The sequence below is a fragment of the Xiphophorus hellerii genome, chromosome 10, assembly GCF_003331165.1.
Source record: "Xiphophorus hellerii strain 12219 chromosome 10, Xiphophorus_hellerii-4.1, whole genome shotgun sequence".
NCBI classification, from domain to species: domain Eukaryota; kingdom Metazoa; phylum Chordata; class Actinopteri; order Cyprinodontiformes; family Poeciliidae; genus Xiphophorus; species Xiphophorus hellerii.
The window spans coordinates 6668076-6692994 of NC_045681.1; the positions used below are offsets into that span (position 1 = coordinate 6668076).

A 24919-nucleotide genomic window follows, 5' to 3' on the forward strand; every position below is an offset into this window, starting at 1 on the left:
AGTGCGAAATGGGCGGCAACTGTTACGGTTTTATGAAGTAATTTCAAGGGTATATTATTAGTTGCCAGTCTCATATTTTTAATATAATTTATTCTTGTTTTGGTTTAGAAATGTGATTACCCAATTTTAAGGAGGTAGGACGTAGTAAAAATTTCTCATAAAACGCTTTAAACAAACTACTCCAGTAGGACTTCATTCCCGAACTGCATTTATCGACAAAATATTTTACCGATTGCTGATTAAATTCAGTTTCACAAAATTAAGTTTAGTAGAAAGTAAAAAAAAAAAAAAAGAAAGTTTTTAATAAATAAAATAAGTCAATTCATAATATTGACTTATTTTACAGAGTAAATATGTAAAATATTGACTGGCAGTTACTTTTATTGTGGAAAACCTCACAGAAATTGTAAAATTAAAAAGATATCTTTTCCCTCCTTATTTTCCTCAAAACACACTTAACATGGAGCAAAATCACCAAACAAATGTTGCCAAAACCACAATTCCAACATGCCTCAGAATTTATATTTGATTTATTAGCACTGTGACACAAATACACCCAATAAAACAGCTTCATCCTTCGAGAATCTCATTTTTAGTGGAGTAGTAGCATTTTAATCTTCACACAACAGTTTTGAGTGCAACAACTTTTTGCTCCAGCGGAAATGCTTAAGAGCTGAAACATAATTCATAAACAGGCACTGAAAAAGTGAGATGCATTGTATAATTTGGTAAAAAATAAAAATATTTAGAAACAATCCCTAATTTGAACACACAATCAACACCAAGATATCTCAACCAAGAAATAAAACAAAACAAAGAAATGCAATGAAAAAAAGAACATTGTAGTAACAATAAAATTGCTACAGTAAAAAAGTTGATGTAAATATACTTTTTTGAATTATACTTGTATTACATATGAAAATATCTTAATTACTTTATGAGCCAACATTATTTTTAGTCATGGCAGTTTTATAGGTAATATAACCTCAATCATTTATACCTTGACATTTATTACAATAAAAGCAGCCTTCCTGTTAGTTTCTAAAGTTTAAATCTGAATGCTACGCTAAACAAAAAGAAAAACAAAAACAGGAATGTTCTTAACCTTTTAGGAAATCTAAATTTTTATATATCCTGCCACTCAGTTACATTATTAAGAGGCATTAAAGTAAGCTTTAATTATTATGGACATGACACTGAACATGTAGCCCAAATGGATATTTGTTTATCTTTTAATATAGAGTCTGAATAGTGTAACTTTTATTTTATTTTTTTACATATTTGTTGTTGGTATGAGACAGATAATCTGTTACAAAAAAAACCAAAATAAAAGAAAAAAAAAATTGAGCTCTACTGCCTTCTCCCACTAGAAACAACCAACCAGAGCCAGGAGGCGGGTCTTAGCGCTGTCAATCACCCTTCATGTGGCTCTGCTCTTGTTCTCTGCTACGCTGCAGCTAGCATAGTATGTTGTGAAAGCTAAGGCTAGTTAACGTGGCAACTGGTGACGGTGGATAAACAGTTTTCCTGTAATGGTAAGCCGTTTCTCCGCCATTAGCACATTGAGCAGCAAGTACATGAGATTGACTGACAGAGCTAAGACTCTGTCTCTGATTGGTTGTTTTCTGTCTGATCTAACAGTTTTAACAAATATGTAAAAAAAAAAAAACGTTTTTAAATAAAAGTTACATACTACAGCTTTAGAGAGAGTTCTAGATTTACCTTTCATTCTATCATAATAAAAAAATAAGATTCGTCATTGTGAGAATCATTTACCTGAAGATAAAGTGTTAATTATTCACTGCACAATCTTTAATCCTAATTTAGCATTCGATCTGAGAGTGCATCTGTCTCCGCCTGGTGAGAGTGAGTCGGTGCATCTGCTGCATTTGCTGCATGCGGTCTCGTTGGCGCGCCAGGTTCTGCGGCATTGGGTAGCGCTGGCAGCCGCGCAAGTATCTGTACGGGATGCGGACGTGGCAGGCCGCCGCTCGGCAGCGCGGCTGAGGCAGGGGCGGAAGAAGCGTCCAGCGCTTTTTGTCGGCGCAGTAGCGGTACGTCTCCTTGCGGTACTGCTTGTCCAAGCTGCTGCTGTTTCTCCAGCCTCCGATGATGAAGACATCCTCACCAAGGAAGCAGATGGCGGCTCCTTCCATCCCAAGCACTTCTGTTGGAAGGCTGCTGAGGATCTCCTCCGGGATGTTTCTGCTTACTTTCTGCTGAGCGGCCTCAAAAGTTGCCTTGTAGCTTTTGGGGCAGCAGGAAGCGGTGTGGTAGAAGGTTGTGGATGAGACGGCCATTTGGAAGCTGCAGTAGTTGTCAATCAGAGGTAATGAGTGAACGTCCTGCCACCTGTGACTCTCTGTGTCGTAGCACATGGTCACGGTGCTCAGTCCATCATCATGGTCGATATCTTCAGGCGTCCTGGCCATTACGTACACATATCGATCCTCTACTGTCACTGTTTTTACGTCTCGTACGATCTTCGGCGCTGGCTCAAGGCTGATCCACTCATCCTGCTCCGGTTTATAAACGGTGACATCCTTAAAGCCTGGGCTGAAGTTACCGTGACCCCCGATACCATAGAGGACATCCTTGATGCCCGTTAGGCCGAATGAGTGCTTCCGCGTGGACAAGCTGCTGACATCCTCCCAAGTATTGAGGCTGGTGTTGTAGCGCTCCACCATCTTGGCAAAGCCAGGCTCCATGGAGCCCGCCACATAGACGTGGCCCTCGGTGACCGCGATGGCGTGGCCGTCCAGGTGGTTGTGAATGTGCGGCAGGTTGATCCAACGATCCTCAGCGACAAAGTAGCCAACGCATTCGCTGAGATACTCTCCGCCTTCTGAGACTCCACCTACCACCATGATCACGTCCATGTTCTGGCCAAGGCGTGGATGAATAGCCGCCATGTAGGAGGTACTCTGATCCAAGTTAGCCGACTTGAGGCCCTCCGAGCAAACTGCGTGAAACTCCAGAGCGTCCACCACCAGCTGCTGGCACTCTGCCTTGTTAGCCACTAAGGGCTCCTTTCTAACCACACGCATTAAGTCGGTTGGAGGAATCTGCTTCAGCCTCACCAGCTTGAACAGCTCTTCAAAAAACCGCACCCGTTCCTCCGGGTTTTGGTGGACCCATTTCACGATCGCTTCAAACAGCTGCTGCTCTGAGTCCACGGTGATTTCCGAGTCCAACATCCAGTCTCGCACCAGATGAAAAGGAAGAGTGTAGAACTCGTCGTTGTAAATGACTTTCTGGAAGTTTCTTCTGATCATCTCGGCAGCTTCCAGAGCCAGCTGGTTCAGGCTGTACATGTGGGCCAGGCTGTGCACAGCTACGCAGTTGGAAAGATTCAACTTCTTGACCAGGAACTCTGCACAGAAGCTCTTCAGCTGACCCAATAAGAACCTAAGGGAAGAAGAGGTCGACACTGTAACTATTTCAGTGGGTAACATTGGGTAATGACCCATCTTAGAATCTGGAGAATCTACTATTAGTTTATCTAGAGAAACTACTCATTACTGTAGATCAATATTTAGCGTTAATTATTTAATATTGGAGCAAGGTCACCTAACGAAACTCCTGTTAGCTTACAAATCTAGAACAAACATAGAAAGTACAATCTACTTTATAGAATCAAACATGGAGAACCAACATCTAGTTTTATCAGAACAAGAATCCAGAGAAACCCCTACTAGTTTATAAATTATGGACTACTTATTGTTATTAAACATGGGGAACCAATATGTAGTTTTATACTTTTATCTTTCTTTTGGATTTATTGTTTTGTTTGTATTTCCTCTAATTCATGTAAAGCCCTTTGGACTGCCTTGTTGCTGAAAATGTGCTTTATAAAAAAAATTACCTTACCTTAACTATATTGATGACGATTAATATTGTATATTGATGATTTTAATAATGGCACTTAACAAAATGCAGTGGTTGTTACTGGTTTCACAGCTGGGGACAGTTTATGATGTTTTTTTTATGTTTTCATTGTGTAAAACACTTTTAACTGCCTTGTTGCTAAAATGTGATACGCAAATAAACTTGACTGATTAATTTAGAAAGTGATAAATCTTTAACTAGAGTATACAAACTGCACAAAAGGCCATTATGCTGAAAACATTAAGGCTTAATTACTGCTCAGTATTGTTTTTTCCCCCAGCAGTTTTTAACCTTTATACTTCAGTTAACATTTAATTGCTTACTACACTATTTCTGAAAAATCCATTCACGATTAATCAGATTAATTATGACCCTGAGCATTCTCTATATAAATCTGTCTTAGACAAATAATATCTTTAGTCAGAGGCTTCTTGAAATTCGTTGTAACACAGACTGCAACAGGAGAACTTTCCTGCCAACAACAATTTTATGAAAAATCTTGAATAATTTGAGTTACAACATTTCATTTTCCTTTGGTATCTATAAAGTATTTTTAAATTGAATTTTTCCTCAAATCAACACAACTGGACAATAATCCCCATAACAACCTGGTTTTGTAACGAATAAAGCAGGCTAGCATGAAGCTAACAGTAAGGTTTATTCTCAGTGGTCTTTTGGATGCATTGACCTCCACACTACTGTAAGCTGATGGAGTCGGGTCAAAGATGGCGGAATAATTCCCAAAAATGTCAAAAACTCTGAAGAATTTGAACTAATATGAGTCACAACAGCATTTAATTTCACTTTGGGATCAATAAAGTGTTTTGTAATTAAACAGCAGTTACCTGTCGGCTAGTTCCAGCACGTCGTGAACATTAGCGTTGGTCACCCGGACCTCTCCCGTGTACATGAAGCGTATGACCGCCTCCACAGTCTCCGGGTCGGGCCCCGCCGCGGAGCTCCACTCCCTCAGCTCCACTCTCCCGGTCTGGGACTCAGAGAACTGTCCGCCCAGCAGCAGCTCGAAATACTGCGAGGCCGCAGACAGGACCGTGCGGTGGGCAGGTAAGGTCAGGACCCTCTCCACGCCAGACGCGCCCCTGGAGCTGAACTCCAGGGTCAGGTCGCAGAACAACCCCGCCTTCCTCTGCTCGTTCTGCCGGCGGGAGAGCTCCGAGCAGTAGGTCGGGCAGGTGAACACCTCGGCCTCCTCAGGTTCACCATCACCTGCGGACAGCGGCGCGGAGCCTCCGCCGCAGCCGCCCTCCTCCGCCGCCGCCGCCATCCCGACGCAAAACCTCAAGGAAAGGTGGAAACTCTTGGCTATCTTCGGCAGGAAATCATAGGTGTGCATAAAACAGGTCAGCAGGCATTCAGAAACTGTCATGCACGCGTCGGGTTCAATCAGAGGCTTGATTGAGGAATAACAACAACAACCCCTCACTTCCGTCTTCAAGAATATTCCAAATACAGGATATCACCCCCAGAAAGTCGACGGCAACCTCGCAGATTCAAGCTTTGCTTACATAAGAGACTAACGTACCTTCCGCGAATACAGTAAAATTCAAGTCATTGTCCATTTCCTGGAGTTAGCAAACGCTTCAACACGTCCTAAATTCAGCGAAGTTTACCTTTCTGGATACACCGGTTTTGCGCATGCGTGTTGTTGCTGCGCTCCAACTGAAGGTGATGTGGACCGTCGTGTATTTTCAAACAGCGCGGAGGAACAACGCGGATTGTTATCACGATTACAGCAGATCTTTGATGCAACATATTTATAAAATTCTATAAAAAATACACTGCGCATATTGTGTTGGCAACAATCTCTATTTAATCATGTTAAATAGAAATAGTATTCTTAGCATTTATTTCTGCCTTATTTTACAGCACGTGTCAAACTCAAGGCCCGTGGGCCAAATCCGGTCCGTCATAGCTTTTTATGTGGCCCTCTAGATTCTAGACTAAACATCAAGTCTGCTTAAGTATTATTTTAGCAATCAAATTAGTGCAGTTTTTATCCGTTTCCTGCCAAATTATATCAATCAGTCCCTCCAGTTTTTTTGTGAATTATGGAAATTCCCACAAAAATAAACAACCACACTTTTTTTGTGCCAATACGTAATTGGGAATTTATTGCAGATGTTTCTCAAAGTTGTCAAAAACTTAACTTGTACTAAACAGATGCCTCAGTCTTAATTGACGTCAGATTATAGGCCATGATCTGTATTAAATAATAGCATTTACTATCATAAACAAGCGCAAATATTTACAAATTAGTACCACAAACAATTAGATTTTTATTGCAAAAAATAAAAATCACAGAAACAATCGTGTAATCCCAGAGGGACTGAAAGATGTTCAATATTATTTCATTTTAGGAATTTATTCATATTTAACAGTTTGAAAAGGTTTTATCAATATATTCTGGCGCAGCCGGCCCTTTAAGAGGATTCATGATGTTGATTTGGCCCAAAATGAAAATGAGATTTGACAATATAGACAATAATATTAATCACATAGAACACTGACTGTATTGTCTTATTGATTAAAAATTTTTCCAATTTGATATGAATCATTATGCTAAGTAAAACACACAGCAATGTCTTTTGTTTTCTTAAAAGTTCAATTCGAAATGCATTTTATTAGAATATAATGTGACCAACACAAAGTACATAATTATGAAGGGCATGTTTTCCACCTTTACAGATTTTTCAGAAAAATCTGAAAAGTGTGGCATACTTTTGCCTTAAACCCACCTTTGCAATGTCGTGACCTTCTTAAAATAATGGCCAAAGTCATTTTTTTGCCAAATGGGATTTTTGCAGAAAAAAAAAAATGTCACTTCTTCTCTAGCAAAATATTTTAGGAGAAAAAAAGGGCCATTATTTTAGCATATTTAAAAACAGACTCAATGTTGATAGCACCAACAGTCAACTTTTGGAATAAGAGGAAAATCTACCCCAAAATAAAATATATTATAAACAAAAGTTTATTTTATTCACCAATGGTTCAAAACAAAAAAAGGAAAAGAGATTGTGTGAAACCCCATTTCTTTTATGCAGATAGAGCTTTTGCTGGACGATAAATTGTTCCAGAGGCTATTGCAATAAACTATAATATTGTTGACACCATTTTTAAGTAATATAAGGTAATAGCAAAAATAATAATGCAAGAACACATTCTCAAAGATCAATAAACTTTAAATTCTAATGAACATTTAACACTGGAACTGGAAGACATTTAAAATATCCAAAATAAACAAAACAAAATAAATTTTGAAGTCTTCAGTGCTTTGGTCTCTACTAGCCCTTTTTTGAAGGACAATTTTCTTTAAACTGAAGACTTTTATCCTCCAGTTTTTGGAAGAAAGAGAGAAAAAACGAGAAACGATAAGTGATGTCAAAGGAAATTATTGAGTTTTAATTTATCATGCGATTGATGATAAATTAAAACCCCGGATTAACATCAAAACATAAAACAACTCACCAGAGAAGAAGAAGAGTTTAAAATAATTTCTTTATTATCATACCACTAAGTGTCAACATATTACAAAAACAAAGCAGTTTTCACAGTTAAATAAAATAAGCAAAATAAAGACAGAACACAGCAGGCGTTACAGAATGGTCGGGACTAATCAGCTGCATGTCATCCACAAATAAGGCAAACTGCTTTCATATTCCCTCGCCTCGAACATTCCTGCAGGACTCATTCATGAAGCACTTGGTTTTCTACATGTTACCGTTTTGTGACAAAGTTCTTCAGATACCGCAGCGCAACTAAAGCGTCTGGTTCACATTAGCATCCAACCGTTCATGGACCGATCAGGGCTGTAAACGTGGTTCTTACTCCAGGAAAGGCTTTAACTCCTTAAATGTTCAGCTCCCTTATTTTATAATGATTCTTCACTTTTATGAACAGATGTTTCAATAAAAACATTTCACCAAAATTATCTTTGGTTTGGATAGTGGTGACAAATCCAGAGAAGATAAAAAAAAAAAAAAAGAAAAAAAAATTGCTAAGGTGCGGCGCTTAATAAAACCAAAAAGCTCAATTCGGCACTTGTTTAAAAAAAAAAAGCCTGACGCAGAAAAAACTAATTACAGTGAATGATGGCTAATGTGCATAAGTAGTACAAAAAGCATTACTGTATTGCTGAGCTTGAACAGATTTTAATATTGGCTGCTGTTCGTGCAATTTAACAATCCAGATTTTCCAGCCAGTTGGAAATGCAATGTTTTAAATCAGCTCCCCAAAAACAGATTTTTCTGCTTTTCTACTTAAGTCTATTAATTTTTATTTTCATACAGTTCATTGGTTTGACCTTTTTCTCCCCAAAAAAGAACAAAAGAATAAGTTACATGTCTAAATTTGTTAAATATCCCAATATTTAAATCTAAATATTTTTAGACTTAAACTAAATCTAAAAATATCCACCTCCCCTTTTCCTTTTAAAAAGTAAAATGAAAATGTCTAAACAGGTTCTTAATTGGTGAGTACTTTAACGTCCCCTCCCCCCAGCGGCGGCCATTAACCGTAACGTTAATGGCTCCCAACCCATTAACGTTTCGGCCACGCCAGCCAGCGAGCGCCAGGATGAGATGTTCACATGGACATGTGTTCAGGAAGCACATAGGAGATGTCGTCCCACGGGTGGCGGTACAGACCCTGCTTCAGCCTCTTCTGGTCCAGGTAATGCCCTTATAAAGAGAAAAAGGTTTATTATAAAGAGGATAGTTTGACCCTGGGCAGCGTCTGTTTTTTGGTTTTATTGAATGGGACTCACCAATGAAGCCCATACTACGGCCGAGAACGAAGATCCCGTTCAGAGCGCCGATTTCCACAAATTCGTCGGCTTCATCCCTAGAACCAGTTTATCAGGTGGGAAACAAAGGAATCAAAATCAAATTTGATCTGTGTAGCACATTTCAGCAACAAGGTATTTCAAAGTTCTTTACATCATAAAGACAGAAAGTCACAGAACACACAGTCAACAATTTAAACATCAACTTTTGCCATCATTACACATCAGATTATTGATTATTAATGTTTTATGATTAAGTTTCAAAAGCAACTCCAAGCAGGTGGGTATTTAGTCTAGATTTAAAGGAAGTCAGTGTTTAGGTTGTTTTGCAGTTTTCTAGAAATTTGTTCCAGATTTGTGGTGCATAGAAGCTGAATGCTGCTTCTCCTCGTTTGGTTCTGGTGATGCAGAGCAGAACCAGAAGACTTGAGAGGTCTGGAAGGTTGCTATGACAACAGCAGATCTTTAATGTATTGTGGTGCTAAGGCGCACAAAGTATTTTAAAGTCTATTCTACGAGCTACAGGAAGTGTGGAAAATCTGAATTTTTCAAAACATCCTGGTAGAAACATTTATATAAATATTTCTGTGCACAGCAGGGAGGCAATTTATTCGGTTAAAACTACAGTTTAATTCTGGAATACCACTTATGTTACGTAACAATATAGCAAATTATCTGTGATAATCAGTTATTGGAAACTAATTTAGTAATCAATATATTTGCTGAAAGAACACACTCAAGTCAAAACTACATAAAAAGAAAAAAAATATGTTCTACCAAAAACACTCAAGTGGCAGTTTTAGCTTCCCCTGGTTTAAATTCTGTTAAAAAACAACAACTTGTCAAGCAGTTTTTGATGTCCAATTTTCAGTTGGTTGATACAAAAAAAAACAACCTTTAGCTACACATTCTGTCACATAAATAAGTTATTCTGTGCTGATGTAAAATGTTGCACTTGTTTACTGCAGTGACGTCCACAGTCTCTCCTGAACGGTCGGCGTCCTGCATGTTTCAGCTCTCTGGCTTAAAACACCAGAATTAAGTAATCGTTCATTTGCAGAACCTCTGCAGAATTTTGTGACATTCGGTTTGCATTTCCATTTGAAGCGGCTGCATTTGAGCAGAGATGCTGGTTAAAACTGAAGGACGCGTTCCCTTGAGGACTGGAGTTGGATTTCTGGTTCTATCCGGATTGCATCGTCTTACCGTGTGAAGCCTCCACAGGTTCTGAGCAGGTCCACAAAGGCAACGCCAATAAAACCGTCGACATTCAGGATCAAGTTGGGTTTCTAGAAGAAAAAAAAAATCAATAAAAGTGTTTATTTTTTTGTAATTAGTCATTTATATACCACACTTTTTATTGGTTCTAAAAGAATAAAAGCAATAAAAATTGTACATCAGTAGAAATCTGAAATAAACTTTTCAATCAATGCTAAATTGAGCATTTCAAGTTAATTTAGGACATGACTTTTTCTTGATTTTATTTGAGATAAAAACAGGTTGGCAATGAAGAATACATTCTCCTTCAATAGATTTCAGCATCAAAATGTCAATTAAACCAAATGACATATATTTTTTCCAGCCTTGCTGAAGTACCTTGGAAGTAGTGATCTTCTCCACCTCTAGTGCGTAATCTAGCAGCTGGGTCGACGGGAAGTGCTGCTTCACAAAGTCCTTCAGTATTTGGACTCGCATGTCCGGATTGTTGATCTAAAAACAAAATGAGCTGCAGTCAGTTTTCTGTTTGAAACAGTCGCTTCGATTCTTCAAAATTACCGCTGATAGTAGGCCTGTCACGATAAATTCTGCTGGACAACAAACTGTTCCAGAAGTTATTGCAATAAACGACAATATTGTTTTCTTGAGACTATTTTTAAGTAATATGGTTTCCCCCAGAAAACCTGCTGAGCTCAGTGGGTGGATGCCAGAGCAGTCATTCATAATTTTTTCATCTCATTTTTGAGAGAAAAACTTTTTAAAGTTGACAGGAAATTTCAAAATATCACTTGATAATTATGTGTTATTGAAAGATTGGGAGAGTAATACCTGAACACCAACTATGAAGTCTTAAAAATGTTTTTAAACATTTTAAAAAGACTTAAAAAAAAAACCACGAAGCCTGGCGGCCCGCCAGGCTTATAATACACCGAGGGAAACCCTGACAATGATAATGGCAAAAACACAAGAAAACATTCTCAAAGAACTTTAAATTCTAATAAGCATTTAACACTGGAGCTGGAAGACATTTTAAATATCCAAAGCAAATAAACAAAACAACAAATAAAATTAATTTTTAAGTGTTTGTAAACAAAATTGTCCTTCAAAAAAGGGCCAGTTGAGACTAAAACAACAAACTGAAGAGTTTTATCACCCAGTTTTTGGTAGAAAGAGAAAAAAGAAATAAATGATAAATTATGCCAATGGAAATTATTGAGCTTGTTTTAATTTATCATGCGATTAATTGATTAATTGATTATTGTGACAGACCTAGTTAATAGTCATAATCAAGAGTCCACAACAACAAAGCATCGTTGAAAACAGTTAGTGCTTACTGATTTGACCCTGTGGCCGATGCCCATGATCAGCTTCCCGTCTTTCTTCATCTTGTTGACGAACTCCATGGGCAGCATGCCGCTGTCGAACGCCTTGCTGAACTGCTTTGCTGCTGCATCCAAAGCACCTCCAAAACGATCCCCCTGATTACAGAAAGAGGTTTCGTTTTAGCAGAAAATTTCAGAAATTATGCTCTGTAAATGAAACTGGTCAACAGCCAAAAACCTGTCTGGGGTTTTTCCAACTATTTCAGGGTAATTTTGATGCCCTGGATCCAAAAATCACATTGATTTTGCCCAATCAGGTCAACTTTCTGAACTGAGCTACATATTAGTTTGGGATGCTGTCATGCTGGCTGATTGCAGTTGGACTCTAGAGAGATTTCCCTGCTGCTGCTGAGCCAATGAAACGGAAGTTCATGCCCTTAATTTTGCACAATGAAGACGTAATGTTCAGCTTTCATGTAATTACCCTTATCAGTGTTTATTACAGAAATTTGTAACATTTTTAACCCTTCTAGGCTGAGAGTATCCAGCCAAATTTGCAGTACCATAATCCCGCCACATGTTGCGCTATCTGAAAAATTCCAACAGTTTCTGAAAGGGGAGACATTGCGCTTTCCAGCAGATATCGGATTATTACGGTAATCTGATGGACTCTCTTAACAGATTGCAAAATAATATTGCAAAAATAGCTGCTACATATTGAAAGTTCCAGTTGTTATGGATAAATTAGCAATATACATTTACTCATAGGATATTTAAAGAACTGCTCACAATTAAAATAAGCAGAGATTTTAAAATTAGGTCATAAAGAGTTAATACACTCTGTTAGAAAACAATTTATTTTCTTCTAAGACCTTTTTTGGATGAGAAATATTAACGGAAACGAACTGATAATGTCACAAAAGATTGGATTTCTCTAAATCAAATTAGAATAAAAACCTGACTGAGAAAAATGTATGCAATTTTTGGATTCAGCTGTCCAAAATAGTCCTAATTCAGTTGAAAAAATAAACAAACAACTTACAAAAATAATTTTTTTGTAACCCAGTGTGACAAACAAAGGGTTTGTCAAGATATCTCTGACATTTTAAGTTGAAATGTTTCAGTAATTGTTGGATTATGCGAGACGTTTTAGCAGTTACTGACGATGGTGAGCAGCCCAGACGTGAGGCTGGAGATGAGGTCTTTGCCAGCGCGAGCGCAGACGATTGTGTTGTGAGCGCCGGAAACGGCGGGTCCATGATCAGCCGTCACCATCAGGCACATCTCGATGAACTGACAGGCGTAGCGCGGCAGCCTGAACACAAAAACAAACGGCTTTAAATGTTCAAATTTCAACTCTTTCCAGATCAGTTCTCAGTAAATCTGACATGATGATAAATTTGCAGGATGATAAATTGTCCCAGTAGTTACTGCGATAAATGACAATAATATTTAAATACTTTTCAATTAATATATTGATAACGGCATGAAGCACACTCTCAAATACTAATAAAATGTAATTTTGTACAGAAAACTTAACACTAGGGTTGGGCAATTATTGTACCGTTTATTATACCGTATTTTCCGCACTATAAGGCGCACCTAAAAACCTTCAATTTTCTCAAAAGCCGACAGTGCGCCTTATAATCCGGTGCGCCTTATATATGGACCAATATTGAGCCACAACAGGTCTCGCAACTACAGTAAGCAGCCGCCGACTTCATTTTCCCCCGTAGAAGAAGAAGCGCGAGGTGCACGCTGGGTTTTGTGTAAAGACCCCAAAATGGCTCCTATTAAGAGACACGCTTACGACGCAGAGTTTAAGCTCAAGGCGATCAGTGATGCAGTAGAACACGGGAATAGAGCAGCAGCCAGAGAATTTAACATGAACGAATCAATGGTGCGGAAGTGGATATATATTGTGATTTAACTAACGTTTGATTTACCATAACAGTATCAGACTGTTTTTTACGTGTTTATTAAATCGAGGAAAAGTTTCCCTCCACTACATGTTATACCTTGCTGTTGTTAAAAGATAAACTATGTCACGAAAATACCACGTCACTGACTTTACCTCGGGGAAAATAATAAAACAGCTGTTTATTCATTTTGGGAATGAACAGAGTTGTCAGAACGCTGGTTTGTAATCTATTAATAAAGTTTGACTGACCTATCTGACTATTTTATTGACATTCCCTTTAGCGCAGTTCCATCTAATGGATGCATAACGTAACCCCAGCCTCTACTGTAGCGTCTTTTCTATGCGCCTTATAATGCGGTGCACCTTATATATGAAAAAAGTTTTAAAATAGGTGTTTACTCCACCCACCCATGTTTACTAGTGGGTGGAGTAAACATGGCTGCATGCCAGATGAGGCAAAACAGCTAAACTAAAGATAAATGGGAAGGGCAAATTGTGTAACCTCAGGTAAACAGGCAGGTGAGGCCATGATGGCTGTCGAGTGGGCAGAGCTAAACTGGGACACATAAAACCGACTGGGACAAACTGAGAAGGCAGGAAAAACTGGAATTAGAACATGAGCCGTTCATTTAATATTAATATTCAATCAACACAGGATCAAGTCTAGAATATTTCTTTGGTTTTCCTGAAAAGCCCCTCCGTGGATCAACTGCCAGACTTCAGGAACTCTGTTCTGGGAACAAACTAGGAAAAACAAACATCACGTTTTCCATCAGTTTTCATGACACCAACCTGCGCTGGAACCAGAGCAGGCCCAGAACTCCTCCGATGCCCATCTCCTCCTTAAACACCTCCGTGATGGCCATGCCGGCGTAGATGAGCTCCTGGCCTCGCTCGTCACAGATGCTCGTCATGAAGGAGGCAGGCTTACGGATCAGGCCCAACTCCTGGTTTTTAAAAAAAATTAATAAAAGAAACAGATCATTCCAACACTTTGCACTGGTAAACCACCAGTATAAAATATATACTGATGCTTATTTATCTAAGATTTATGACGACTATTAAAAACTTTGGCTAAAAATGATAAACTGTAGATTTAAAAAATTATATATAATACAATAACAAATGCATGTTTTAGCTATTTTGCAGTTTTTTCTTGGCATAATTGCACTTAACTTCAACAGATTCATACTAAAATTACCAATAATTTTTATTTAGATCCACTTTTCTTATTAGGCTGAAAACTATTTGGAAATATAAACATCCAATATAAAACAATGCAGCCACTATCTTTCAAAAACATTTTTTTTTCTATTAGTTTTCACAGTAATTATTACGTATATGTTTAAAAAAGAAAACCATATGATGGAGAGACAATGTGAAACATTTGTTGTTCTTTTGCTCTGGCAAATTTTTGTTTTGGATTGATTTAAGGCTAAAGAGTGTTGATTGTATCTTTGTTTCCAACAAAAGGAAAAATAATTTTAAAAAACCAACAACTAGTTTTTGATGTTTTTTGACTTAAAAGAAAAATAACTAAACTTAACTAAAAAATAGGAATAAAATATTTGTTTAAAAATTACAAATTTCCTCATCAAAAGTTGTGTTTTTCTAAAAGGGTTGTGTAATATTTGTGGCTCTAAGCCAGTTTTATTTCTTCTGCTCTTTACAGATCCATGTTATGGACTTTCTTTTCAAACTGAAGTCACGGCAAATAGGTGATGCCTTCACTTTACCCACAAAGAGTCACATTTTAATATTATTAAATTATGTGCTAAAAGATCTCATTACATCCCTCTTGAGTTTATGCTTTATCAAATATTGAAGGTTTCTCACCCGAGCCCAGGAGTAGTCCATGGGTACAGTCGGAGGAGGGACTTCCTGTGCAGGAACGATTGTGCCCTTGGCCACCAGATCATCATAAACGCTCCTATTCCATTGCATACAGTTAGTAAAAGCCCCAAAAAACAAATCACTGTTAAAATGATTAATTCCTTACTTGATCACATCGCCCAGCTCATCGAAGCTCTTCGGTACGTACGCTCCGGCGTCCCTCAGAGCCTGGTTCTTGGCCACTGCCGTCTCCGACGCCTGGTGGGCACAAGCTCCTGCATGGCCGAACTGAACCTGCAGGTGGCGGTATCACCCGGTGAACCCAGTTTTCACTCCTAAGCCGCTTTATTTGCTAATACAGTTAAAACTAACCTCTGAAGCAAACATGGTGGCACATGTTCCGATACACCAACACACGACGGGTTTAGTGATTACTTCGTCTTTGATGCCCTGGCAGATTTTGTACTCATCTGTGCCTCCAATCTAAGAAACGGAGGAAGATAATAGAAATGAGAGGCTGCCACAAACAATCAAGAACACGAGGAATTACTGGAGTGACTCCCACCTCTCCCAGTACCACGATCATCTTAATCCCTGGAGTGTCCTGGTAGCGCAGAACATGGTCCATGAAAGTAGTACCTGGATATCTGGACAGCAACAAATATTTAGTTCCACCTCACGTTTCAATCATCAGTTTTAAAGGGGACCTATTATTTAAAAATTCACATTTTTATACTTCCATTTGGGTCTCAACTGCTTCGAAAAACCTCCGGAATATAAAGTTGCAAATTAGTAGCCACTGCTCCTCACCTAGCAACCCCAACCCCTCACCTAGCAACCCTAGTCTGTTACCTAGCAACCTCAGCAGAGTTCCATAACGGACAGATTTTTTTAGACTGAAAAAAAATAAAAAAAATTTACCAAGTATTTTTGGTCTTGTTTCTACAGCAAATATCTCAGCAAACGATTATTTAACTTATAACAAGACAATTTTCCCCATGTTATAAGTTAATTTATCTACCAACAGAAATTTTTTTTAATCAGCATTAAGAAGTGATTTACATAAAACCAACCTCTATATCAGGGGTGTCAAACTCAATTTCACCAAGGGCCACTTCAGCATATTGGCCACCCTCAACGGGCCACATTGACGGTATAAATCAGGAATGCCCAAGTGCAGTCCTCCAGACTGCAACTTTTAGATGCGTCCCTGCTAAAACACACCCCAGACAAAAAGTTGACTTCCCTCATTAGCAGCAACTCAGTTCTGTAGAGGCCTATGAATGAGTCAGTGATCCAGGTGTGTTAGAGAAAGAACGCATCTAAAGTTGCAGAGTGATAGGTCTGGAAAACTAGACTTGGGCAACCCTAGCATAAATGTATGAAAATACAATGTTAAAAATAAATTAAACAACACCTCATATTGTTAAATAACTGATTTTATGTATTCAAGTTTTAAATATTACATTGGAGTTTGCATGGATGCAAAATTACTGCTCAGTTTAAAAATATGCTCAGTATTTTTAAACTGCTCAGCTAAACTTCGCTCTTTAGCTTGTTAGCTTGTCGATGTTTCAGTTTTATTCGGTGGGAAAATTAATCTTTGTCTGCTTTAAAGATAAGCAGACAAAGAATAAAAACAAGTTTTGATATTAACTCTCAACTTCATTCACAAAACTTTTTCGTTATTTATTACACAACGAACATGTATTTCACATAAGAACAAAACAATTAGGTGATGTTGCTTGTCCTTGAACACAAAGCGAAAATGGTGCCAGACATCCGGCCAGAAAACATTGGTAAGCAGGAACAAACTAAATTTAAATAGAATGAATGTAAAACCAAAACTCAGTATACTGGAATATGCATATAGTTTATTGATTTAGCTTGTGTTTTGTTTTGTGTTTATTACAATGAGGATGTGTGTGAGTTGGTGACAGGGTGAAGAGCCTGGTCAGTTGGTCGATGTTAGTTCTTGTGCTGAGGAAATCCGCAAAATGGCGTGTAGGTTTTCGTCAGTAAAGCGCGATCTGTGCTTGGTCTTGTTTAAATTCATTATTGAAAACACAGATAGGTGCTTCCAAACGTGGACAAAAAACACGAGCTGCATGGAGTCGAAGCTGTGGCATCAAATCAGGGGGCAGTAGACGGTAAAAGTCCTCGATTGAAACATCACGGAACTTCGCTCTTTAGCTTGTTAGCTTGTCGATGTTTCAGTTTTATTCGCTGGGAAAATTAATTTCTTGAGGTGACTTTGCTGCACTCTAGTGGCGAGAAGCCGTAATGTTGGCTGGTAACAATCGGGGAGGCATTATGGGAGATGTAGTTTGTAGTCAATTCGTGCTCAAAACCTATTTTAAGTCAATCAAGGGGGCTGTAAAACGGTGGTGGGGGGAGAGGGCCACATAAAATGACGTAGCGGGCCACATGTGGCCCGCGGGCCTTGAGTTTGACACATGTGCTCTATATCTTGATGAAAAGTTACTTTTAAGTTAGTTCGTCTTACTTTAAATGTACCAAGATATTTGCACTAGAAACTAGACCAAAATTACTTGGTAATTACTTGGTAAGGCCCATATTGGCCTCCTTACACTAGCTGCCTGTTTTTTATCGAATAGATTATAAGATTCTTTTAACAATTTCTAAAGTTTTCCTCGATTAGATCCTCCTTATCTTCGGGATCTTTTGAAATTTCATTCTGTGTCCAGAACTTTACGATCAAATAATCCGCTGCTACTGAAAGTCCCTCGGACTCGACTTAAGAGAAAAGGAGATCGGGCTTTCTCTGTTGTTGCTCCTATTCTATGGAATAATCTACCTTTCCAGATTAGATCTGCCCACAGCCTGGATCATTTTGTGTTTTTGCAGTGTAGACCTATTTTAACCTGTTCAAGGAATAGTGTTCAAGGATAATTTAAAAGAAGGTGCTTGTACCTGTCTCCTCCGATGGCTACGCCTTCATAAACGCCATCTGTAGAGCGAGAGATGATGTTGTTCAGCTCGTTGGACATGCCTCCAGAGCGAGACACGTACGCCACGCTACCAGGACGGTACAGTTTGGATGCCAGGATGTTGTCCAACATGCCGCCCGTGTTGCCGATCTTAAAACAACCTGGCTTGATCCCACCAACCTGGGGTTCACAATGAAACATAGCAACTCAATCAGGGTTTTTCGGTTTCAATAGCTTAAATTTGAGACCTTTTGGGACAATTTTGGAGAACCTAGGTTAGAAAATCTGCTATTATTTAAGGACAAAAAATTATTTTACACAGTTTTAGACCCTGTTCGGTTTTTAACTGGCATGTTTGGTGTGTTTAAGCTCTGTACCGTGGCAGGACCGATGATGGTGACGCCTTTCTCGTCTGCGATCTTTATCAGCTTCCTGGTCTGAGCTTCTGGGATGCCCTCAGCTATGATGGCGATGGTGTGAACCTGAAAACATCCCAGACAAACGTTAGATTGATGCACATTTGTCTGGATACTCGGTTACTCACAGCTTCTCACTGTACCTGTGGGTACTGCATGGCCTCTAGCGTGCTGTCATAAGCTGAACGCAGGGAAGCGAAGCTGATCATGACGTCCACTTCGGGATGCTTTTTCATGGCGTCGGCCATGTTCTTGTAGACAGGTACCAGGATCTCTTTGTGGCCCCAGTAGAACTTCTGTTTGTGATCTCCACTGAGAAATACAAAACAGAAACATGAGAAAGTTTCCACTTCATTAAACTTTTCCACAAATCAGAAGATAACTCTTTGTAGACCAACTGTGCTAAGCATTTCTAATTGAAATTTAATGCTGCTGGTCATTATTATACTTTGTTGATTTCAGTTGATATAATAAAGTTAATCACACAATTAGGATGCCATCTTAAGATATACTTTCTGTGCAGCAAATCTGTCCTGGCATCACCTTTTGTATATGGTATGCCCAAAATGCAAAACCAGGACATGATTAAAAAAAAAGTAAATAAGTACTGATGAAATAAAATTACATCTTCAAGTTGAAATGTTATTTAGTTCAACCGCGCCAATTCATTCCGAGTTTGCCGTGTCAGATTGCAACGTTTTCTACCTCACTGCAAAAATACAAAATCTTACCAAGTATTTTGGTCCAGTTTCTAGTCTTAGTGCTTTTGAAATAAGATTAGTCCTTCCTAAGTTACTTAGGAAGTAACTTTGGTAAAAGTTACTTCCTAAGTAACTTTTTAGGAAGATATAGGAGCTCGTTTTAAGTAAATAATTCATTAATATTGATAAAAGATACTAGTTCCATTGGCAGATTATTTCACTTATATGTGATTTTTCAAGTAAATTTTCTGCCAATGAAACTAGCACTTTTCCACCAATATGAAGGAATTATTTACTTAAAACAAGTCTCAATTTCTTGCTAAACAGTTACTTGTTTTATTATAAACTAGAGCATGCTGGGAAACCTACGTGAAAGGGTAAACAATGGCAGCCACAGAGGGTTGGTCTCGGGAGCACACATAGTCAAAATCCAGCATGCCCTGCACGGCGCGCGTCTGCATGCCCCAGACGATGGCCTTGGTGTGACTGCTGAACAGCGTGGTTGCTTTGGCTGGTAGGAAAAAAATAAATAAAATAAACATTCACACTGTTATTTTAAAAAGGAGTATTGCCAGTTATAAGAGGATGGGAGTTGAGGTAAGTTGGGAAAACTGCAGCGATGGGAACGTCAACAAGCAGCACACGAGGGATCTCAGTCCGAGGACAAACATGGAGGAGGTAGAGAAAAACACCGCACCAACACAGGAAACCACTTCAAAAAGCAATTTTACACCCAAAGCCACCTTAAAAAAGGGAATTTGTGTCAACTGCCAGACATTCTCAGCTCAATCATTTATGTAGCAAATACAACAAAACACGGCTACGTTCACACTGCAGCCTGAAGTGACCCAATTCCAATTTTTTTGTCAAATTGGATTTTTTTTTTGTCGTGAGTGTTTATACTTCAAATATAGGCGACTTGTATGTGATGTCCAGTGTTAACTATAAGAGACCTGAAAGTGTCCCGCATGCACAGTAGAGGGCGCAATAACTTCACACAGAGAGCGTGTGCAGTGATTTGCCAACCGCCATAAAGAAGAAGAAGTGCTCAGTGTAAACATGGATGCCAACGGTGGAGCATAGCTTATGATTTTGAAGTTGTTGTCCGACCGCAGCCAGGATATTAACAACTTAATCCTCATTATCGTCCGCCAGGTTTGTTGTTTCTCTTCCCGCTTGGGCGCATCAGGACACAGAACAGTGACGCTTGTTGAGTGTTAATGATGTTCAGGTCGGATGGATTAGACCTGGACGTTCAGACTCAGGTCAGATTTGAATCGGATGCGTATCGGATATCCAAGTGGCCTGGGTCGCATTCAAAAAGAATCCGACCTGTGTTGTTCAGAGTGTCATGGAAATTCAGATACAGGTCGCATTACAGCAAAAAAAAAAAAGAAAAAATGGAATTGGGTCACTTCCGGCTGCAGTGTGAACACAGCCATATCCACACCTTTAATGGGATTCATTAGAGACTTCACAATCATAAATGAGCAATATTGTTAAATTACATATTGTTCCCTCAGACTTTTCTACCTGTTCTCTGCAGAACATCAGTGCAGGTGAATTTGCTCCGTCAGCAACCCAACCCCCTTGGAGGGCTGAAGCCGAGTTAGCAGGGAACCAGACGTTTCTCGGAGCTTACATTTCATTTGTTCTGGCAGAATCAGTTTCATCTCCTCTCAAACAGCCGCCTTTACCATCTTAAAGCTCCTTGGGCAAATAATTGAACGTACAATGGTAGCATTTTAAGGAACAAATTAATAATTTTTCTCCTATATTACATTTCAGAGCTTGTTTCAATTTACATAAAGTCAGTATTTTGTCAAAGTACCTCCTGGAAATTGATATAATTAGCAAACTTGTCAAATTAATTTGGAGTTTTGAAGAAGCTGAGTGACCTAAATGATGCTTTGCCCATCTAAAGCGCAAATAAAACACTGTTTCATGCTGCCACCATTCATTAAAAAGGTTTAGAAAGATCCAACCATACAGGACCTTAAAAATGTAAATATCTAAACTCTAAGGCTCAGGAGAACTTTCAATACTCTGAAACATATCCAAGGTATCTTTTTATCTTCATGTCATATTAGTGTTCAATAAACTTCATTATACAACTGTGCTGTTTCAAAAAGTATGACTCTACACATCCAGTTGGTTCAGATGCTCTCACCATTATTATACCATAATTACTTTTTAATTATACATATCAATCTGTCAGCTAAAATATTTATTTTTAATTATATCAGAAGCTTGTTGATGACAGTTAATGTGTGTTTAAAGTAAAACCTGCAGAGGAGTTTTTGTCCTAAAATCAGTAAGGGTGTATAATAATTGTATACATTATTTTGACAATGTTCACATTCAATTCAAACTTAAGCACTCAAGTTTTTGTTTTCCTGTGTTACATGAATCAAGTCTCTTTCAATGCATTTTTACAAAGCTCCACAATTAGCATTAAAATGTTCATGATTGAATGCATACAACATGCAGCAATAAAAAAATAAAAAATAAAATAAAAATAGTCAGTCTCCAAATTCTTTACCTTCTGTATATCTGATCTTTAAGAAGTTAAGACGGATGAAAGTGTTTGTAGATTTTTCATAATGCCTGACTAGTTGGGGACATTTTTAGATTAAGCTTGCCTTAAAGCTGCAGTATGTTAAAAAAAAAAAAAAAAAAAGTAGGGTGATTGACAGCGTTAAGACCGGCCTCCTGGCTCTGATTGGTTGTTGCTAGTTAGCACCTCGAGCAGACAAAGGAGATTGATTTTTTTGCAGATTAAACTGTCAACATAGTGACAGTATCAACAAATACATAAAAAAAAAAAATATATATATATATATACATATTTTTTTTTTCTTAATAGAAGTTGCATACTGCTTCTTTAAAGAAACCACATCCTGTTTTCTGCACTATTCTAATTTGGTCGACTTTCTTTTATAGTTTCTAAGCATTAAAAACTAAGCAAAGGTAAAAACCTCCACTCAGTGTGGAGGAGTGCATTAAGTGCATTAGGTTTAACTTGAATGTGAAAAAATAAGGTCAGTTTAAGAATAAACAGAAAGCAAGGGGGCAAATGAAGGTTAATAAAAGGGTTGGGGGGCTGGAGGTTTCTCACATCCATCCATACCTCCACTGCAGACCGAAGAAGCTTGAGCTTCTGCAACACCACAGGAACAGAAATTATGACAATAAAAACAAAGAAAGAAAAACAAAAATAATTGAGTCTGGCTTTTCTGCACTCATTAACACTCCTAAAATGCAGTGGGAACTGCTTCATGTCTGCAAACACACCCTCTAAAAGCACAGCAGAGGAAAGAGTGTGCAAAGCTCAGCTGCTACAAGCCGTGCCTCTCTGCTGCTGCAAGGAGGAACATCTAAAAGATTTGCAATTAAAAAACTAGATCTGCTAGCTGGCATCGAACCAGTCTAACAACTTTTCTAAATCTTAATAGTAAAATTAAGTAATTTTAACATGTAGGGGTACCATTGTGTAAATGTGAAGCCTAAAAATGCAGCCGATCGCAGTGAGAGCATGGCACACCTCTCGCTTACCTTTCCAACCATCTGTGACCACATTCTTCAGAGGCCACAGTAAAGAATGGAGAGATTCTTAGAGAAACAAGCATGGAAGAGCATAAATGAGGACAGTTGGAGCAACAAAACCAAGAAAAAAAAGGGGTAAAAATACAAAAAATAGTTTGCAGGGATAAAGGAGCAAAGATAAAAGAAAATAAATGAGAAAAAAAAGCTGGATAAATTACAACAACTAATTATAAGTGATTAATATGTGGGACTGGTTCAGTCATAAATACCTGGTGGAAGACCTGCTTTCGACTTTTTGGGTGGGGTGACGTCATTTGCAGTTTTGGGTTCAGAGAACGAAGCCGTTCTTGATGAAGCCGGAGTCTGAGAGACAGCAGGGAGAAACTATTTAATGGAACCAGAACCGACTGAAAAGAGCAGCGCAACAGGAGATTTTTCAGAAAAGTTCAGCCAGTTACACTCAGATTGTACTGACTGCTTCATTTTAAACCTGCGTAAATGATGCTTTACACCTTAGCAACTAATTTTAAACAGTTTGCACAATAAACAAATAAAACGTTTACTGTGTAAAATTTCCTCATGGTGTAATCTAATATAAAAGAAAGATCACTTAATATTTAACAAGTCTGTTCTTGCTTGGACAAAGTAAAACTGCACAAACTGGTTTCAAGGATGATACAAAGATTAAACTCGCATGACTGGACTCAGAAAATCCTGTAAATACCAGAGTTAAATACCATAAAGTAGATTTTTGATAACCTTTTCTTCAGCTCTCAAAAACAGCTCAACGGTAAATGCATTACTACATAAATATAGTTAAATAAAATAAATAAATTAGAGATAAACAACTGGTGTAAGACTCTTAGACTGAATTCATGTCCCGATTCATGTTGTTTCTGTACTGTATGGGACTTTATGTCTAATGCTCATTTTGCAAGGTCCAAAAATGGAAAATATGTTTTAAAAAGTGGCAAAACTGCATAACCTCACAGTGAAACAGAGACTCCATTTGGTGCAGCTTTCTGCTCAAACAGCTTTCATTTTTCAGAGGGATGTAAAGCAGCTGAAGCAATCATTAAATTTGATGACATCCAAAGCAAAGTGCGTAGTTTATGAAGGAAAATTAAATCACTCTGGAAGTTTTTTCCTGCAAACCATTAAACTGTAACGACCTTGAAGGGCAATCTGAATTATCAGAGTCAAAGCAAAACATAAAACGAAAAAGCAGAAGGAAAACATGAATTTACTAAAATATTAGCTGAATGTTTGGAATCAGCCATAGCTTGATGATTTTTTTCTAAATATAAATTAAGAGACCACCTGAAATGATCAGTTTAGGGCTGGAACGATTCCTCGAGTTTTTGAGTACCTCGATTATTAAAATTCCTCGAGGCAGTACAGTCGATGGCTGCTGCCATAAATCTGTACTTGCGCTGTATGTAAGCTCGTGAACGAATCCATGGGCATTGGAGACGCAGGGCTGGGTCCTTAATAGCAGATTTAGGACGCAGCCCTCTGCTGCTGTACGTTTCCTGTTTTTTTTTTTTTTAATCTTTGTGGGTGCGGCTTATAGTGAGATGCGCTCTACAGTCCGTAAAATACGGTAATAACTGACCAATAGTTCCTGCACTAGGAAGCTATGGAGATGAAGTGAACGTACCATGGGGCTGTTGTTGGCGTTGAGGAGAAAGTTTGCGGTGTGGACGGCGACTGGAGGCAGGTTGGGGATCGGCCGGTGACCCAGAGCCATGCCGACGATGGCTGTCATGTGAGTCTCAGTTCCAAACACATGAATAGGAATACCTGTGGTCTTCCCTTTAAAAACAAACAATATGTATCGTCAGTAATAGGCGCGACTAAAGATAAACATGGATGAGTTTCTCTAGATCTCACTGGGACATTAGTCCTTTCAATCCTGAAAATGTTCTTCAGGTGATAGAAGGCCGACTTTGGAACCGTCTTTATGTGACTCTGAATGTTCGGGTCAGACTCCATCACTACACACCTGATTGCTGGTTTTCATCTTTGAGGGTGTATGCTTCGCTAAATAATTAAACTCACCTACTTCCCCCATCACCCTCAGGCCTTCCTGGTAGTTGGGCCCGCCACGCCGCACAAATATGCTGACCTCGTGCTCCTTTAGAGGACCTTGGTAATCTTTAATGGCCCTGACGATGCCCTGAGGGAGGAAATGGGCAGCTCAGCACTAAAATGTGTCCAAAAGTGAAAGCAGTTCAATCTATAACGACGGTTATATGGATTAAACCTCTTCAAGAACAGTAAACTCATATTTCAATATAAACTGTTAAGATTTTGTTTGAT

At 38.6% G+C, this 24919-nt stretch overlaps 2 protein-coding genes across 5 annotated transcripts in view; both read right to left on the minus strand.

Annotated features, from left to right (window-relative positions):
- Window positions 1–500: 500 nt before the first annotated feature.
- On the minus strand, window positions 501–5565 carry klhl11 (kelch-like family member 11). Of its 2 annotated transcripts, XM_032573566.1 has the most exons (3): window positions 5432–5565; window positions 4734–5186; window positions 501–3408 (listed from the first exon to the last, which is right to left on the minus strand). In XM_032573566.1, the coding sequence occupies exons 2-3, from the start codon at window positions 5171–5173 to the stop codon at window positions 1824–1826; spliced, it is 2025 nt and encodes a 674-aa protein (XP_032429457.1). In that variant the 5' UTR covers window positions 5174–5186; window positions 5432–5565; the 3' UTR covers window positions 501–1823. The 2 variants fall into 2 exon arrangements, with proteins under 2 accessions (XP_032429457.1, XP_032429456.1); XM_032573565.1 differs by having other exon boundaries at window positions 4734–5565.
- Window positions 5566–7385: 1820 nt separating this feature from the next.
- The window catches only part of aclyb (ATP citrate lyase b), a 28095-nt gene continuing 10561 nt past the window's right edge, over window positions 7386–24919 (minus strand). Inside the window, exons 11-30 of one of the 3 annotated variants that reach the window (XM_032573547.1) lie at window positions 24659–24776; window positions 24258–24412; window positions 22867–22960; window positions 22607–22663; window positions 22182–22211; window positions 19421–19562; window positions 18494–18662; window positions 18312–18416; window positions 17918–18114; window positions 15549–15630; window positions 15356–15466; window positions 15150–15277; window positions 14987–15080; window positions 13943–14097; window positions 12394–12544; window positions 11242–11385; window positions 10286–10399; window positions 9896–9978; window positions 8672–8748; window positions 7386–8585 (exon numbers count right to left, since the gene is read on the minus strand). In XM_032573547.1, the coding sequence (XP_032429438.1) occupies window positions 8491–8585; window positions 8672–8748; window positions 9896–9978; window positions 10286–10399; window positions 11242–11385; window positions 12394–12544; window positions 13943–14097; window positions 14987–15080; window positions 15150–15277; window positions 15356–15466; window positions 15549–15630; window positions 17918–18114; window positions 18312–18416; window positions 18494–18662; window positions 19421–19562; window positions 22182–22211; window positions 22607–22663; window positions 22867–22960; window positions 24258–24412; window positions 24659–24776 (2301 nt within the window). In that variant the 3' untranslated portion in view covers window positions 7386–8490. The remainder of the gene's footprint in view (window positions 8586–8671; window positions 8749–9895; window positions 9979–10285; window positions 10400–11241; window positions 11386–12393; window positions 12545–13942; window positions 14098–14986; window positions 15081–15149; window positions 15278–15355; window positions 15467–15548; window positions 15631–17917; window positions 18115–18311; window positions 18417–18493; window positions 18663–19420; window positions 19563–22181; window positions 22212–22606; window positions 22664–22866; window positions 22961–24257; window positions 24413–24658; window positions 24777–24919) is intronic. The other 2 variants (XM_032573549.1, XM_032573550.1) reach the window with 2 other exon arrangements.

Excerpts from the sequence above, each read along its gene's own strand:
- klhl11 (XM_032573565.1), bottom strand. The coding sequence starts at position 5,275 with ATGACAGTTTCTGAATGCCTGCTGACCTGTTTTATGCACACCTATGAT. Across the intron at positions 3,409-4,733 it reads GTGCTGGAACTAGCCGACAG|GTTCTTATTGGGTCAGCTGA; the intron begins GTAACTGCTGTT and ends TTCTTCCCTTAG.